This window comes from Tasmannia lanceolata, unplaced genomic scaffold (genome assembly GCF_043159265.1).
Source record: "Tasmannia lanceolata isolate RefF3 unplaced genomic scaffold, GAP_Taslan_0.1 ptg000002l, whole genome shotgun sequence".
Taxonomy (NCBI): domain Eukaryota; kingdom Viridiplantae; phylum Streptophyta; class Magnoliopsida; order Canellales; family Winteraceae; genus Tasmannia; species Tasmannia lanceolata.
This window is the reverse complement of record NW_027518679.1, coordinates 9,135,401-9,151,751: the sequence shown is the minus strand read 5'-3', so window position 1 is coordinate 9,151,751 and position 16,351 is coordinate 9,135,401. Positions and strand designations below refer to the sequence as shown.

The 16,351-nt window shown below is 40.3% G+C and overlaps 1 protein-coding gene across 2 annotated transcripts; it reads right to left on the bottom strand.

Moving 5' to 3' along the window:
• Positions 1-1,488: 1,488 nt before the first annotated feature.
• On the bottom strand, positions 1,489-12,028 carry LOC143876956 (uncharacterized). Of its 2 annotated transcripts, none has more exons than XM_077378662.1 (3): positions 11,517-12,028; positions 1,967-5,199; positions 1,489-1,854 (listed from the first exon to the last, which is right to left on the bottom strand). In XM_077378662.1, exons 2-3 carry the CDS (start codon positions 5,027-5,029, stop codon positions 1,846-1,848), a joined length of 3,072 nt encoding a protein of 1,023 aa, XP_077234777.1. In that variant the 5' UTR covers positions 5,030-5,199; positions 11,517-12,028; the 3' UTR covers positions 1,489-1,845. The 2 variants fall into 2 exon arrangements, with proteins under 2 accessions (XP_077234777.1, XP_077234850.1); XM_077378735.1 differs by having other exon boundaries at positions 1,979-5,199.
• Positions 12,029-16,351: the final 4,323 nt, after the last annotated feature.

Below are 16,351 nucleotides of genomic sequence, written 5' to 3'. Positions count from 1 at the left end.
CACGCCCTTTAATTGATTTCTGAGTGACATAAGTGATGTCAAACTCAGACAATAACAATAACCACCTTGCGGTTCTTCCTGTAAGGGCGGGTTTCTCAAACAAGTATTTAAGCGGATCCATCCGTGAAAGAAAAAAGATCTTGCTTGAAAGCAAATAATGTCTAAGCCGCTGGGTAGCCCAAACTAATGCTAGACATGTCTTTTCCAAAACTGTGTACTTTAACTCGTATTCCAGCATCTTCTTACTGATGTAGTAAATGGGCTTCTCCCGTTTAGACTCTGAATCTTGCTGAGCAAGCATGCAACCCATCGCTGTATCTGTGATAGACAAGTACAACAATAATGGCTGGCCTGGTGTAACTGGCGATAGGACAGGGGGCAAGGATAGACACTGCTTAACCTTTTCAAATGCCTCCTGACATTCTTCATTCCACTTCTTCGAGGAATTCTTTTTCAAAAGCTTGAAAATGGGTTCACACGTCATCGTCAGATGTGATATGAACCGTCTCAGATACTGAACTTTGCCAAGGAAACCTCGGATCTGCCTTTCTGTCTTCGGCGGCTGCATTTCTTGAATTGCCTTAATCTTTTGCGGGTCTACTTCAATCCCTCTTTCACTGACCATAAACCCTAAGAGCTTTCCTGATGTAACACCAAAGACGCACTTACTCGGATTTAGGCGAAGCTGATACTTCCTGATCCGTTCAAAGAACCTTCTCAGGGCAACAGTGTGCTCAGGTCGAGTCTTGCCTTTCACAATCATGTCATCAACATATACCTCGATCTCTTTATGGATCATATCATGTAAAAGAGTTGTAGCAGCCCTCTGATATGTAGCACCTGCATTTTTCAAACCAAACGGCATCACCCTGTAGCAGTATGTACCCCACTGAGTAATGAACGCTGTCTTCATCATGTCCTCGGGCGCCATCTTAATCTGATTGTAGCCTGAGAAACCATCCATAAAGGATAGAAGAGCATGACCAGCTGTATTATCAACCAGGAGATCAATATTGGGAAGAGGAAAGTCATCCTTAGGACTTGCCTTGTTCAGGTCTCGAAAATCGACACACATTCGAACTTTCCCGTCCTTTTTGGGCACCGGTACAATGTTTGCAAGCCATTCTGGGTATTCAACTACTTGAATGAATTTTACCTCCAACAGCTTCTTAACTTCTTCATAAACTTTCAACTCCCATTCAGTTTTGAGTTTTCGGAGCTTTTGCTTCTTTGGCTTAATACCAGGGATTAAGGGTAAGCGATGTTGAACAATTTCTTCACTTAACCCTGGCATGTCATCATATGACCAAGCAAAAACTTCCTTGAACTCTTTAAGTAAGGCGATTAATTCCTTGCGTTCTTCAGGAGATAAAGTTTTACCAATTCGAATCTCCTGAATCAAGGTTTCGTCACCTATATTCACGGTTTCAATTTCCTCTTCGAGTGGTTTTGCTCGGCGATTCTCATCCTGTTGAATCATGTATTTGATTTCAGGAGGAGTGTCGTCGGCATCCTCATCAGAGGGGGAGTCTTGATTGTTATTATTAAGATTATCAAATTCTGAAGCAGAAACAGTAGAAATAAAAGTAGAGACAGGAATGTACTCAGAAGAATTTTTTATTTCATTGAATGCTGAATCAAGTACATGAAATGATGAATCACCCACATCGGGCTTTACAATAGACTCTTGAAACAAATTTACGGACTCAACGAACATATTGACATTTATGTCAATTGACTCTGAACTATGTATGGAAATAATATCTGAATCAACGATAGAGGCAGCATCTGACTTGATCCCTCTGGAAGAAGAGGAATCATCATCGACTTCAGGAGACTCGACATTTATATTACCTGCATCAAAAGAATTATTAGAATAAACAGACTCTGAATCAAACTTAAAGACTGACGGGTACTTATGGACAACTGACTCTTTTGGAGGGACACGACTGTTTAGGAAAGTAACCTGAGGTATGACCTGAAAAGTCCAATTGGTCAATGGTTCTTCTGCCGGGATGATTAAATGGGTAGGGTTCAAAATTGAAATCCTCTGGTCGATCACAGCAATAGTCTGTGAATCTTCAAGAAACAATGAACTCAGAAGGCTCGACTCTACATGCTCTGCCCAATCAGCTTCTGACTCAACTTCTGAAATCTGCAGACCAGTCTGCTTGTCTTCCAACTGCAAATCGAAGAAAATTTCAAAGCCTGGCAACCTTTGCCCTGAACTCTCATCCAGCCAAGTCTCGGCAAAACCACAAAAAGGGACATCAGCACCTTCTTTCCTAAACCGGCCGTTCATCGTCAAACTAATCGGCGCCATTGGTAATTCTAACCCTCTGCGGCGACACTCAGCCCATTTCATCATCAGCAACCTCATTTCTTTAATTTCCTTCTTTGAGGGCTTGTACCCTAGCCCAAACAGACCATTGAAGGATTCGAACTCAGGGAATTCGGTCAAACCCTGATGGTATTTCCCCAGCCCTGCACCTGGCATGTATCCCTGTCGACGAACCATCCGAACGACATTCGAGTTTGTACTGGTCAGGAAACAAATTTCCTCATTCATAGCTTCTTTAAAGGTGATGGTAGCCACCTCTAGTGAAAATCCAGTTAAACTAACATCCTCAGACTTCTCCATTGTCAGGTCCTGAGTAATCAGTCCTACTTCCAGGTCCGGGTCTCCCTTTACGGTTACCACTCCGTTTTTACGAAGAAATTTCAGCTTTTGGTGAAGAGAGGAAGGAACAACCCCGAACTTGTGCAACCAGGGGCGCCCAAGTAACAGCAAAAATGAGGCTTTGATGTCCAAAACCTGGAATTCTATTTCGAAGTCTTCTCCTCCGATTTGTATCTCAGTTACTAGGGTTCCGATCACATCTCGGCGAGTACCATCGTATGCCAGAATACCCTGTTCAGATGGGATGAAATCCGCAGGACCAAATCCAAGAGTTGTTGCAGTACTCAACGGGCATACATTCAGAGCAGAGCCATTATCAACCAATACCTCTGGTACTCTCTTCTTGTTGCAAATTACTGTGATTTTCAGAGATTTGGTGTGGTCTCGGCCCTCAGAAGGCAGATCGTCGTCAGTGAAAGATAAAGTCTTAGACACTCTTGTCATGGCAACCAAGCTTACCAGCTCATCAGGAGTAGTGTCTACAGAGACTTGTGCTGAGTTAAGCTCTTGAAGGACTAATTTTCTGTGCTTAGATGAGGCCATGAGTAAACCCCATACAGAAATATTAGCCTGAGTCTTTTTCAACTGCTTTAACAAGCTCTCTTCTTCTTCATCGGCGCTGACCTTACTGACCTTATTCTGTCTCTGGTTTTCAGCATTTCGTGCAACCTCTGCAGGATTTTCAACACACAATTCTTGAGGCTTGAATACACGCCCACCACGGGTCATGTGACGCATCTCGTCACAATGGTTATCCAACAACAATAACTCATCTTCTTCAAAGTCCTCAGCCCTTAAGACATAAGGAGCTGCCCTTGCATTTCCGACACTGTCAGTCTGAAATACACAAGGCTGGGATGATGATGACTCAGCAACTTCGTCATCAACGAAGGAAATCACATAACGTTCTCTCCTTTCTACTGCCTCCAGCTCCCTATCATCAAACTTCATGACATAGGTTTTTTCTGTTGTAATGGCACAAATGAGGTTTGCTGGATCAAGCAGAGGTTCGTCAGTAAAGATGGCGTTGGTAGTAGGAGGAGGCATGGCATGATGGTTAGGAAGTGGGTTTTGAGTGACGTTTGGTCTCTCCACTGCCAACTCATTTTTGTCAATCATGTTTTGGATGGCATGCTTCAAGGCTAAACAATTCTCAGTCAAATGCCCTGGACCTCTGTGATATTCACAGTACTGATCCGTCTTCCAGAATGTGGGTAAGGGATTGGGTGGAGGTTTGATATCTGGGAGCCGGATCTTCCTGTCTTTCATAAGCCTTTTGAATATCATTATTATCGGATATGGAAGAGGATCAAACTTTCTGTCATATGCAATTCTCCTTGGAGCAGTCTCTGCAGCAACTCTGGCCACAGGCCTGGTATAACTGACAGCATGAATTTCTTTGGACTGGACCATAGGTCTTTTCCCGTCTCGGATTTCAGAAGAAACCTTGGCTCTCAAGCCTTTTGTTATGGCATCTTCTGTCTGAGTACCCGTCTTGATTAAATGGTCAAAGCTCGGGTAATGCTGAGGAGCAAGAAAATGAAAATACGTGGGAGACAAACTCTTCAGAACCAGCTTTATCTGCTCTGATTCAGTCATTTTCTGGCTTAGCTGAGCAGATTTGTGTCTCCAGCGCCTGATAAAGAAAGTGAAGGTCTCTTGAGGACCTTGCTTTAGCTGTTTTAGGTCTCTCTTCGTGACCTCAATACCCTCTTCCATTGAGAATTGCTCTATCAGTTTCTCCGAAATATCTTCCAGGGTTCTCACCTCCTCGGGCTTTAACCTTAGAAACCACTTCTTTGCGATCCCAATCAAAGAAATCGGGAATAACTGGGCCATCTGCTCACGGCTCAGACCATACTGCTGGGACAAAATGATAAACCACCTCATGTGGTTACGCGGACACCCGGTTCCGTCATATTTGTCATAATCAGGAGCTTTGAAGTTGGGCGGTAAAGAAACTGTTGAAGATAGTATTAATTCAGATACGTCAAATTTCTTGGGTCCCTGGACTCTCATCTGCTCCATCTCATGAGCCATCTTGCTGAACTTTTCAGACATTTCCTTCTCAAATTTTTCAAATTTTTCTTTTTCTCTATCAACCTCTGGAGCACAATACTCTGCAGCATACTGATCATCATCTAAATTCACCTCGAAAGACTGGATAACGGGTCTATGCGACTCCGGAGCTGGAACATGAGAAGGCTGAAGTACGGGCCTAGACGTGGAAGTCTTATCACTTATCTGTGTTTTCATGTTTGCCATTTCTTCTTTCATTCCTGCCATGTCTCGGGTGAGGTTTTTCATCATCTCTTGCATGCTCATTAAAAGTTCAGTTGTGTCTGCCATTTGATTTACTTCAAAGGAACCGGAAGACTCTGGTGAAGAAGGTGAGTGTACTGCGGATGGCACAGGAGAATCAAAATGACGAACAAGTCTAGACACTGAAGTAGGTCTAGACCAGGCAGGCTTAGCTTGGGAGTCTTTTTTAGGAGCGATGGTTGCTATCTTTCAGAATCCTGATTGGAAGTTAACAAACTAGATTAATTGATTGACAAATGAAATAAAAGAGTTTGTACCAATAGAGACAAAAGTAAAAACAAACATCCTTTGTATTGATTATACTGGCGGCAATCGGTTACAATGTAAAAATGCTGAAAACCCTGAATCAAAAAAAAATTCTTTGAACAAATGAAAACAATAAAATGACAATCTTGATCCAAAGATCCTCATGGTTCATTAATTCGAGCTCTTCGGTTTGCAGGCTCCCCAAATTCTCTTCCCTTTCGAAGTTTAGACATGAAAATAGATCTCCTCTCCGTGATTTTGTTTCTCCAGGCAGCTACTATGGATGCAATGAGATCAGGAGTAAGGTCTTCACAACAAGGTGGTGTGATAACCTTAGGAGGACACAAGATTCCAATAATCTGAGAAGGGAAACACAAAGGTGCATAGAAAGATGATTTTTCTAAACCCATAAGATGGACAAATGAGTATGGGCAAGTACTGGTAACAATTTGTGGACATGATTGACTCACCCAACGAATTTGGCTTTCCTTTATGGTCTGCAACCAATGGTGCCATTCTTTAAGCTGAGATTGCTTAATCTTGGTCTTCCAGGAATGAAGACTTTTAAGGGTGTACTCAATGCAGTTCTGTGGCTGAAGGATAGTGAGTTTCTCACATAGCCACACATATAACAGCTTGGCACAGCCGAAAAAGTTATCCTGTACCTTTTTACTAGCAATAACGTCTAAGCCATAAAAGGTTTCAGCTAGCATTGTAGGGACAGGATTTCTCCCCTCATTTATCTGATCTACAATTGTTAACAAGGTGAAAGGAGCAGCACTAGAATCTCTACGAAGAACATGACGTGCAAAGACAGCAAAGACTAAGGCATTACGTCGACACTTCTGAAAACGGGAGTCAGTAGGATCGACGTTTTGAGAAAACAGTTCAATGAGGGTTTGAAATTGCACATTTTTCTCAGTTAAGCAAGGCAGAGTTTTCACGATCTTATTTTCAAAAAGTTTGTAAAAAAGATCATGAGGGGAGTCTGTGCTTGAAGGTCGGATCCAGAGTCCCTCGGGAGGAAGCTTTAACAAGGCACACCAGTCCTCAAATATAGGACAGAGTTGAAAAGACCCGAATCGGAAAACATGGAAAACAGGATCCCAACATTTAGCAGCTGCTTGAAGAAACTTCCAATTTATGCCACGACTATTCAGATGAGTAAATGAACCGATGAAACGCTCAGTGATACTCCATTCTTCACACCTTAGCGGAAAAGATTTAATAGTCTCGGCTATCCACTTGTCTAACAGATTGTTCGCCATGATCAGACCTGACACTCAGATAGAACAAGATGATAAGGAAGGGAAGATAACCTTTAAGTGATCAATAGGAATAAGCTTGACAATCTGGGACATGGAATTTTTTTATCAAAGATGAGTGATCACACATCTTTGATCAAACCCTATAATCAACAGATCAAGGACTAAACCTGGCCAAGATAATGGCGACCAAAAAGCCACTGACTAGACTTAGATCTGAATAACGGAATGGATATAACTGATTGAATTAAATAAAGAATCTCTGACTAAGAGGAGAACCATAATATACATAATCAGTATATATATAGGTATATACACATACACACAAATCCTAACCAGGGGCACCAGCCCTAAATCTAATCTAGCGGAGTCGAGAAAATCTCGACTCAAGACAGACTGATGAGTGTGCTAGGACCGTGTTGTAGCCACGCAAGGTGAGCTACTCTAGTCTACAGATGGGACAAAGCTCCTAACTCTAGGCTCCACATGTGTAAGCAACACATGTTCGACCCTATATGAATGCAATCTCGAAACGGGTACTTCCTAGTTGGGCTTTACTAGGTTAGTAAGTATATATAATATATATAAAACAAAGTAGGGCTCCAGACTCAATCTATCGGGTACTATGCGTATGAAACATACTTAACATGTATAACACAAGTACGCCCCATGTTATACATAGTATGTTTCATTGCTCATCGGCTGCTGTAGACAAAAGTACGCCCAATGTCTACGGCTGCAGCACCGGCGCATAGCTTGGAAATAGATTCAACAGTACCATCAGGGTAAAGATATCCCAGTCGGGCACGCATTGAATCTATCCCGTGGAACCAAGAAGGAAAAACAATGAAAGAAATAACAATTATGATAATGCATGATGTGTAGTGTGTGAATCCCTCATTTTAATTACGCGCCTATCTGGTGCCCCTGGATTCTAACGATAAAGTTCCCATTTAAAATGATTTTAGCTCAAATTTCTTCAAAGTTAGTAAAAATGGCATTTTTATAGAGTTAGGCAATGTTTCAAAAAAACTCCCCAGCAGAGTCGCCAGCCTGTGGACCCCGATCCGAGAGAAGAAATGAGAAGGTGAGGGAACAGGCCCCCTACACCATCCTCTGGATCATCCACGTGAATGAGAGCTCTGCCAAGGAACTCTCAAAACGGATGCCACCCTCATAGCATATCACGAGTGGCGATATAAAAAGAAAGAGATATGTCTTGATCCGGAACCGAAGTTCAAAATCGAGACATACCTAAAATAAACTCAGAGTCGCCATCCATGGACATGCCATGGAACCCTAAAATCAAATCCTCTGTGCAATGGATAACCAGAAATATATATGGGTTCGTGCCTGGTTACGAATGGAGAAGGTCTGAGAGCACCCCCAATTCGTCCGAGTGCAAGCACTTGGTCTCTTATGCCATTTTCATTAACTCTAAAGAAGTTGGGTAAAAATCATGTGAAATGGGAACAATCCTCAGGAATCGTCTACCTAAGCATGCATTTCCTGAGAATGAAGAAATAAACACATAAAATGAAATGAAAAATGTGTCACCTAAGCAAAGCTAGGTTATGAGTGACATGCCTAATGGGTGTCTAAGTTTCTGGTGGACACACACATGCAAGCTACAACCAAAGGTATAGTATCAGTACAAGAAAGTAAGAAAACACATCAAAACATGAGATACAAATCTATGCTATATATGACAGGACAAGTCCTAACTCTAATGCAGGACTGGACTCGGACCAGAATGGCCATCCATCCTAGCTGCGCTACGTATCCCGGCCTCGGGAAGAATCGGAGCCCACGTAGTTCGATGCCCTATTCTAAGCTAGGATGCCTAAGACACCTAGACCTTTATCCTAGACTCGATCTAAAAGACCGGACTAGTTATTAAAGTTTCTTACACAATTATTTAAATTCCGGTAAATTGTGAATTTTAGGACACCCTATATGCCCTAACTAAATGTAGGTTAGCCCTGGGCTAATGCAGGTGGTTCCTACAACCTATGTGTAACTAGGCCGTGCATCCTAAGGAAAACTATGGGCTGACTATATGCCTAATCTAGCCATCGGTTCGACTAGATGTCTGACCGATCGACTCGAGGCCTCCTAACTCTAGAGACACTCACACGACAAGACATACCATATCAATACAAATCAAGACAAACTGTTAACTCTAGAACACAACCTAAACAGCTAGGACATACTCCTAACTCTAGAGGAAGATCTTTTTGAAAATGGTTTGAATATTTTTGTAATTTTTAAAGATTAAAAATGTTTATTTTTTAAGGTTTGGCTGGACTTAGGATGTGGATCCCGAGCTGCACTACGTACCCTGTTGAAAGGGATCAAGCCAACGTAGTTCGGAACGAACTTTCAAACTACGCTTATAAAAGAAACACTCAACACTTTAGATTTATTTTTTTTTTTAGTTTTTTTATATTTTCAAATGTTTTTGATAGTTTTAAAGTTTTCAAATGTTTTTGAGTTTTAAATTTCTAATGTTTTTGGATTTTAAAGCTTTTCCAATGCTCTAAACCTTTAAATGTTTTCAATCTTAAAGGGAACACGCGAGAACAACCACAAACTAGGGCAAAGCCCTAAAACCAAAAGGGGAAACCCCGAACAAGCAACTAACGCCTCAAAGAGACGATCCACAACAAGAAACTGGCGTCTCAAAGAGACAAACCACAACAAGAAAGATAGCGTCCCAAGAAGAGAGAAAAACGATCCAAGATCCCAAGCAAGCAAAGCTCTAATAAGACTGAGTTAGCCTCTAATCAAAGCGAAGTAATCAACAACTCTAAAGGAGAAACTCCGAACTAACAACACTAAAGAGGGAGAATAAATGAGTCAGAGAGTCTCTAATAACACTATCGAGTCAAAGACTCACTCTAAAAGAGGAGGCTACTCTAACATGAGGCTAAGTAAGCCTCCTAAAGGGGAAACTCTCTACATGAGACAAGGCTTGTCTCCGAGACACAAATGACGTAAAAAAGAATAAGAGACCCTGCGCATATTTGGCAAAGGTAAAACACCCAGCCGGGCCGGACAGCTACCTAGCCCTAGGGTGCAACAAATGTGCAACCAGATACCCATATAGGATAGGGGTATGAAGCCAAGCCGAGTAGGGTGTTCTCCCAAAACCAAACGACGCACAAAGAGGAGGTTTAGCAAGAGAAAGAGACTGGGCAAGTCTCCTATACACAGAGGTAGGATAGAGAAAAAAAGCTAGCAAGACTAGGCAAGTCTCCTATATACAAATGAGGGGTATGCTACTTGGACTGAGCAAGTCCCCTAAGGATGGGCTTGGGCTAGCACCTTCATCGCCCCAATATAAGCATTAAAATTGATATAGGCTCCAAACAATTTTTTAAAAAAAAGAAAAGGTGAAATTTCCACCCAATATGTAATTCTCTTCAAAAAATGGTCAAAATGCCAAACAAATCATGGGAATGATTCAATATGTGATTTCTGACTTGCTAGCATGCTCATCATATCCCAATACAAGCATTAGAACTATATAGGCTCAAAACAATCTAAAATGAAATCTCCATTCAACATGTAATTTTCAACAAAAATTGTAAAAAATGCCAAACAAATCATGAGAATGATTCAATATATAATTTAAAACTTGCTACCAAGCTCAAACATCCAAAACAATTATTAAAATTGAATTGAGCTCAAGTTATCCATGATTTTCAAGAAATAGCACAATTATGACATATAATGTGAAAAATGCAACTTTGCACTTACTTTTGGACCCCTCAAACATCAAAACCATAAAAAATACTACTAATCAAAATTGTAGATCTCATCATAAGAAACATTCTCTCAGTTGACCACTTTGTTTAGATCTGGCCAGAAGTGGTCGGAAAATGGCTTCTTCCGATCCATCGCCATTAAAGGACATATTAGTGTTTTAACTGAAAGTTCGGGCTCAGTTTTGACTCTTAAAACATTGCTTCTGGAAAAATTCACTCAAGGACAAAGTATTAGAAAATCTCTTGAATAACATTTTTTCTTTGTATGGCTTCGGACGAAACAGACCTGGAGTAGTCTAAAAATGGCCAACAAGCTGCTGTTGTAGAAATGACATTGTTTTCAGAAAAACTGAAGCTTGCAAGTCGTTTTTGACATATTAAAAAGCATTTATGGAAAACTTTGATCAATAAGGAAGTTTTAGGAAATACTATAACGAACACTTTTCCAGTTCACAGTTTTGAACAATTCTAAGCAGTAGCAGTCCAAAAGTTTCACGACACAGTAATTTCTAATACACAACAAAAACATCAATTAAAGGACATATTAGTGTTTTAACTGAAAGTTCGGGCTCCGTTTTGACACTTAAAACATTGATTCTGGAAAACTTCACACAAGGACAAAGTATTAGAAAATCTCTTGAATAACATTTTTTCTTTGTATGGCTTCGGGCGAAACAGACCTGGAATAGCCTAAAAATGGCCAACAAGCTGCTGTTGCAGAAATGACATTGTTTTTAGAAAAACTGAAGCTTGCAAGTCGTTTTTGACATGTTAAAAAGCATTTATGGAAAAATTTGATCAATAAGAAAGTTTTAGGAAATACTATAACGAACACTTTTCCAGTTCACAGTTTTGAACAATTCTAAGCAGCAGCAGTCCAAAAGTTTCACGACACAGTAATTTCTAATACACTTAACAAAAACATCATTATGGACTGAAAATTTTAAACGGGCATAACTCTCTCGTCTTTTGGCCAAATTTGGGCTGCCATATGTCGAATTGACCGGTTTGACGAGATCTACAAGATTGAGATGTTTAATTTTGAAAATTTTGAGCATTTGAGGTCGAAAAATAAAATAAAACAAAAAAATAAAAATAAAAAATCAGAACTAAGGATCACTATACCTAGGAAACACACATACACATTCAGAGACACATACATCTATTTGTAGACATGCGCATATATATCTGCAAATAAGTACATATCCATATACATCCATTGTATTGACATACCTGATGTAGATAATTCCCTGAGTTCCAGTAGAGCCAAATGAAGGAACTGTAATTGTGCTATTGACGGAAAGATGGTTGGGATTCGACCAGAGTTGTCGAAGTCCACCCGATTGCCGGAGATCGGTGGGATGATCGGCGATGGAGGAGAAAGTGAAGGTGGAGGGAGGAGATGGGATTGAAGTAGAAGATGGTGGTAGGAGAAGAAAATCTCCAAACCCTCTCCCTCTCTCTGTGTTTCTCTCTCTCTCTCTCTCTCTCTCTCTCTCTCTTTTTCTCTCTTTTCTTTCTTTCTGTTTCTCTCTTTTTTTCTTTCTTTCTTTCCTCTTCTTTTTTTCTTTTTTCCTTTTCTTTTTCTCCTCCCAAACACCTCTCTACACTCTTCTTTTATAGTTGAAAATCTCAGATCTAGATCTGAGATTTTCTCCCAAAATCTCAGATCCAGATCTGAGATTCTCAAAATATCAGATCCAGATCTGAGATTCTCAAAATCTCAGATCCAGATCTGAGTTTTCCCAAAATCTCAGATCCAGATCTGAGATTCCCAAAATATCAGATCCAGATCTGAGATTCTCAAAATCTCAGATCCAGATCTGAGATTCTTAAAATCTCGGATCTAGATCTGAGACTCCCAAAATCTCAGATCAAAAAAAAAAAAAAAAAAAAAAAAAAAAAAAAAAAAAAAAAAAAAAAAAAAAAAAAAAAAAAAAAAACGAAAATGATAATAATAATAATAATAATAATAAATGATATATATGCCTCCCTTTTCCATGGACAACCACCTTTAAGATGATTCACCCCCCTTTTTAGATTACACTATGTAGATTACACTATGCTTCCTACATTGCTCGTCTTATTTGACAAATCGGCTTGGATTTTGATGAAATTTGGCGGGGGCCTTGGTGAGACCCTACCCTAATTCGCAATGTAATTTGAGATCTTAGCTTAGTGATTGGATGGGGTTTTGCTTGAACACCGCAAGCTTGGGTCTGGTCAAAATGGGGTGTCTACAAAGAGAAAACACAAGAGAGAAAGGTGATACATACTACCCTTTTGAACACTCTCTTGAATGAACTCTTGAGCCAATCTTCATTTGATCTTCAATGTGGTTCTTGGATTGCTTGTGGGATCTTCACTTGAGCTCCTTGCTTTAACATCTTCCAAGGATGATGCCACCAATGTGTTCAAGCTCCTTTGCATGTTGATCCTCAAGCATGTGTTGTGTTGCATTGTGTAATGGCGATATGACATGTCAAGCATGTCAAGTTCCTGTCTAAGACACAACACTCAAGGCAACTGATCAGTCCATAAACGACTAATCAATTTGTGTTTGTTAATCATCAAAACAAGGTGATTGAATGAACCCATGGGGAACCCTTGGGCTTACAGAGAGCCTTTGGCTCACTCATCCTTTGGATGGCATTGTTAGAGAGTCTTTGATTCATTTGTTCTTATTAGGGAGTCTTTGATTCATTTTGTCCTTATTAGAGTCTCTGACTCATTTCCCCCTTTTCCTTAGTTGCTTTTAGGAGCTTCTCCTTAGTGTGGTCGTCGCTCTTATTTGCTAGAGACTTGCCTAGTCTGATTAGAGCTTTGGCTTTTGGGGTCTTAGCCCATTTCATCATCCTTGTTTATTAGTTTACCGTGTTTAGGGGTTTCCCCTATTTGCTCTAGGGTTTAGGTCTAGGGTTTTGATTTGTATGTTCCCTTAGGTCTTTGACCAAAAGGGTGAAATCAGAAATTCGAAATCCAAAAACATTTGAAAAGCTTTAAGCTTCAAAAACATTTGAAAAAGCTTTAAAACCCAAAAACAGTGAATATATTTTAAAACTCAAAAATATTAGAAATTTAAAACATCAAAGACATTTAAAAACCCTAAAAAAATCTAAAGTGTTGAGTGTTTTAGAAGTAGCAATTAGGAGAGTTCGATATTCGAACTACGTTGGCTTGATCCTCTCTCACGAGGTGTAGTGCAGCTTGGGATCTTTATCCCAAGTCCAGCCAAACCTTTAAAAATAAATTTCTCAAACCTTCCAAAAATGCAAAAACTTCTTCAAAACCTTTTTCAAAGAGATCTTCCCCTAGAGTTAGGAGTCTGTCCTAGCTGTTTGGTTTGTTTTAGAGTTAGGAGTCGGTCCTGATTTGTTTGATATGGTGTGTCCTGTCGTGTGAGTGTCCCTAGAGTTAGGAGGCCTTGAGTCGATCGGTTAGACATTTAGTCGAACCGATGGCTAGACTAGGAAGCATATAGTCAGCCCATGGTTTTCCTTAGGTTGCACAGCCTAGTTATACATAAGATGTAGGAACCACCTGCATTAGCTTAAGGCTAACCAACTTGCATTAGTTAGGGCATATAGAGAGTCCTGAAAATTTACAATTCACTTGAATTTAAGCAATCGTAGAAAAATATTTAAAAATCAGTCGAGTCTAGTGGATCGAGTCTAGGATAGCGGTTCTAGATGGTTAGGCATTGTAGTTTAGAATAGGTCATCGGACTACGTTGACTCTGATTCTTCTCGAGGCCGGGATACGTATAGCAGCTGGGATGGATGGCCATCTTGGTCCGAGTCAAATCGCATTAGAGTTAGGATTTGTCTTGTCCTGTCATATATAGGATTGATTTGTGTTTTATGTTTTGATGTGTTTTCTTACTTTCTTGTACTGATCCTATACCTTTAGCTGTAGCTTGCATGCGTTTGCACATCAGAACTTAGACACCCATCAGGCATGTCACTCATAACCTAGTTATGCTTAGGTGACACATCTTTCATTTTATTTTATGTGTGCTTATTATCTTTATCCTCAGGAAATGCATGCCTAGGTAGACGACTCCTGAGGATTATTCCCATTTCTCATGATTTTTACCCAAACTTCTTTGGAGTTAATAAAAATGGCATAAGAGACCAAGTGCTTGCACTCGGACGAATTGGGGTGCTCTCAGACCTTCCCCATTCGTAACCAGGCACGAACCCATATATATTTCTGGTTATCCATTGCACAGAGGATTTAATTTTAGGGTTTCATGGCATATCCATGGATGGCGACGCTGAGTTTATTTCAGGTATGTCTTAGTTTCGAGCCTTGGCTCCGGATCGAGACATATCTTTTTTTTCATATCGCCACTCGTGCTATGCTATGAGGGTGGCATCCGTTTTGAGAGTTCCTTGGTAGAGCTTTCCTTCACACGTGGATGATCCAGAGGGTGGTAGGGACTCGTTCCCTCGCCGTCTATCTCGGATTGAGGACCACAGGCTGGCGACTCTGCTGGGTAGTTTTTGAAACATTGCCTAACTCTATAAAAATGCCGGTTTTACTAACTTTGGAGAAATTTGGGATTAAATCATTTTAAATGGGAACTCTATCGTTAGAATCCAGGGGCACCAGATAGGTGCGTAATTAAAACAAGGGATTCACACACTGCACATCATGCATTATCATATTTATTATTTCTTTCATTGTTTTTTCTTGTTTTTTATTATTTGCTCCACGGGATAGATTCAATGCGTGCCCGACTGGGATGTCATTACCCTAATGGTACTGTTGAATCTATTTCCAAGCTATGCGTCAGCGCTGCAGCCGTAAACACTCGGTGCACTTGTGTTTACAGCAGCCGATGAGCAATGAAGCATACTATGTATAACACTCGGTGCACTTATGTTATACATATTAAGTATGGTTGCGCGCGAGCCGCCACGCTCTCTCTTGGTCTCTCGTACCCACGCGATTGGCGTGTTCATTTTTATTATTGATTTTAATTCATCTTTTATGTGAACTTGGGATCACTAAGGCAATCCGAATTCCACACAAAAGAGAGTAACAGAGTCGCCACCTAGATGTGGGATCTAGGACCCATAATTAACCAGAAATCTAGACTTGTTACCTGGTTACAAGAATGGAAGGTATGGGGAGTTATCCACCACATGCACCATTCCTGCCCGATAATCGGTCTTCAATTCCAAAAGTTAACTTTTTTAAATTTATTTTAAATGGCTCATTCAACTCTTTGTTAGTGTGCTAACTATGTGACATGCATCCTATGATCTAATTTCAATGTAGATCCTAAATGTGTATCATGATTTCTTAATTTGTTTAAATTCAATCTAAGTGAAAGTTCTCCTAAAATTCTAATTTCATGGAAAATCCTAAGTGATTAAATTAAGAATTTACAAGAAAATTAATGTACAAAACCCCACAATTTGTTGTGTAGCCGACTCGCGGTTGGTATGCCATCAGACATCCAAGCTGCCTACGTACCCAAGCATCACTGGGATCAGAGTCGACGTAGTTCGGTGCACCTAAGCTAAGCTACTTATGCCTAACTCAACTAAGACACCGATCTAGACTGGATTGACTGTTTCAATAGTTTTAAGAGAAGTTATTTAATTCAAGTTGAGGATTTTATTATCCTAGGATTTCATCTAAGATGCTATAAGATCCTATCTAAGTGCAAGTTATCCCTTAGACTAATGCAGGTAAACCTACATCCTAGGTAACTAGGCTTGTCCTAAGGAAATATTAGGTGACTAGTGTAACTAGACCTATGGTACGGTTGCTATCCATAGCAAACGTCTGTGATGAGGCTGGACTCCTAACTCTAGGACTCCCTAAAACCTAAGACTCCCTAAAACTTAGGACACGACCTGGCATAAGTGTTCCTAAATTGGGCTCTAATAGTTCTTATATCGGAAACCATAATCCAATGGTTCCAAAAGACTTGAGACATATCGATTCAAGTTCTTGAAGTTAATTAATTTCAGATTTCAAGGATTTTCGGTTTCTGAACATTTAAGGGATACCAAAGGTTCTAGGGTTCACCAATTTCGGCCTCGAATGACATC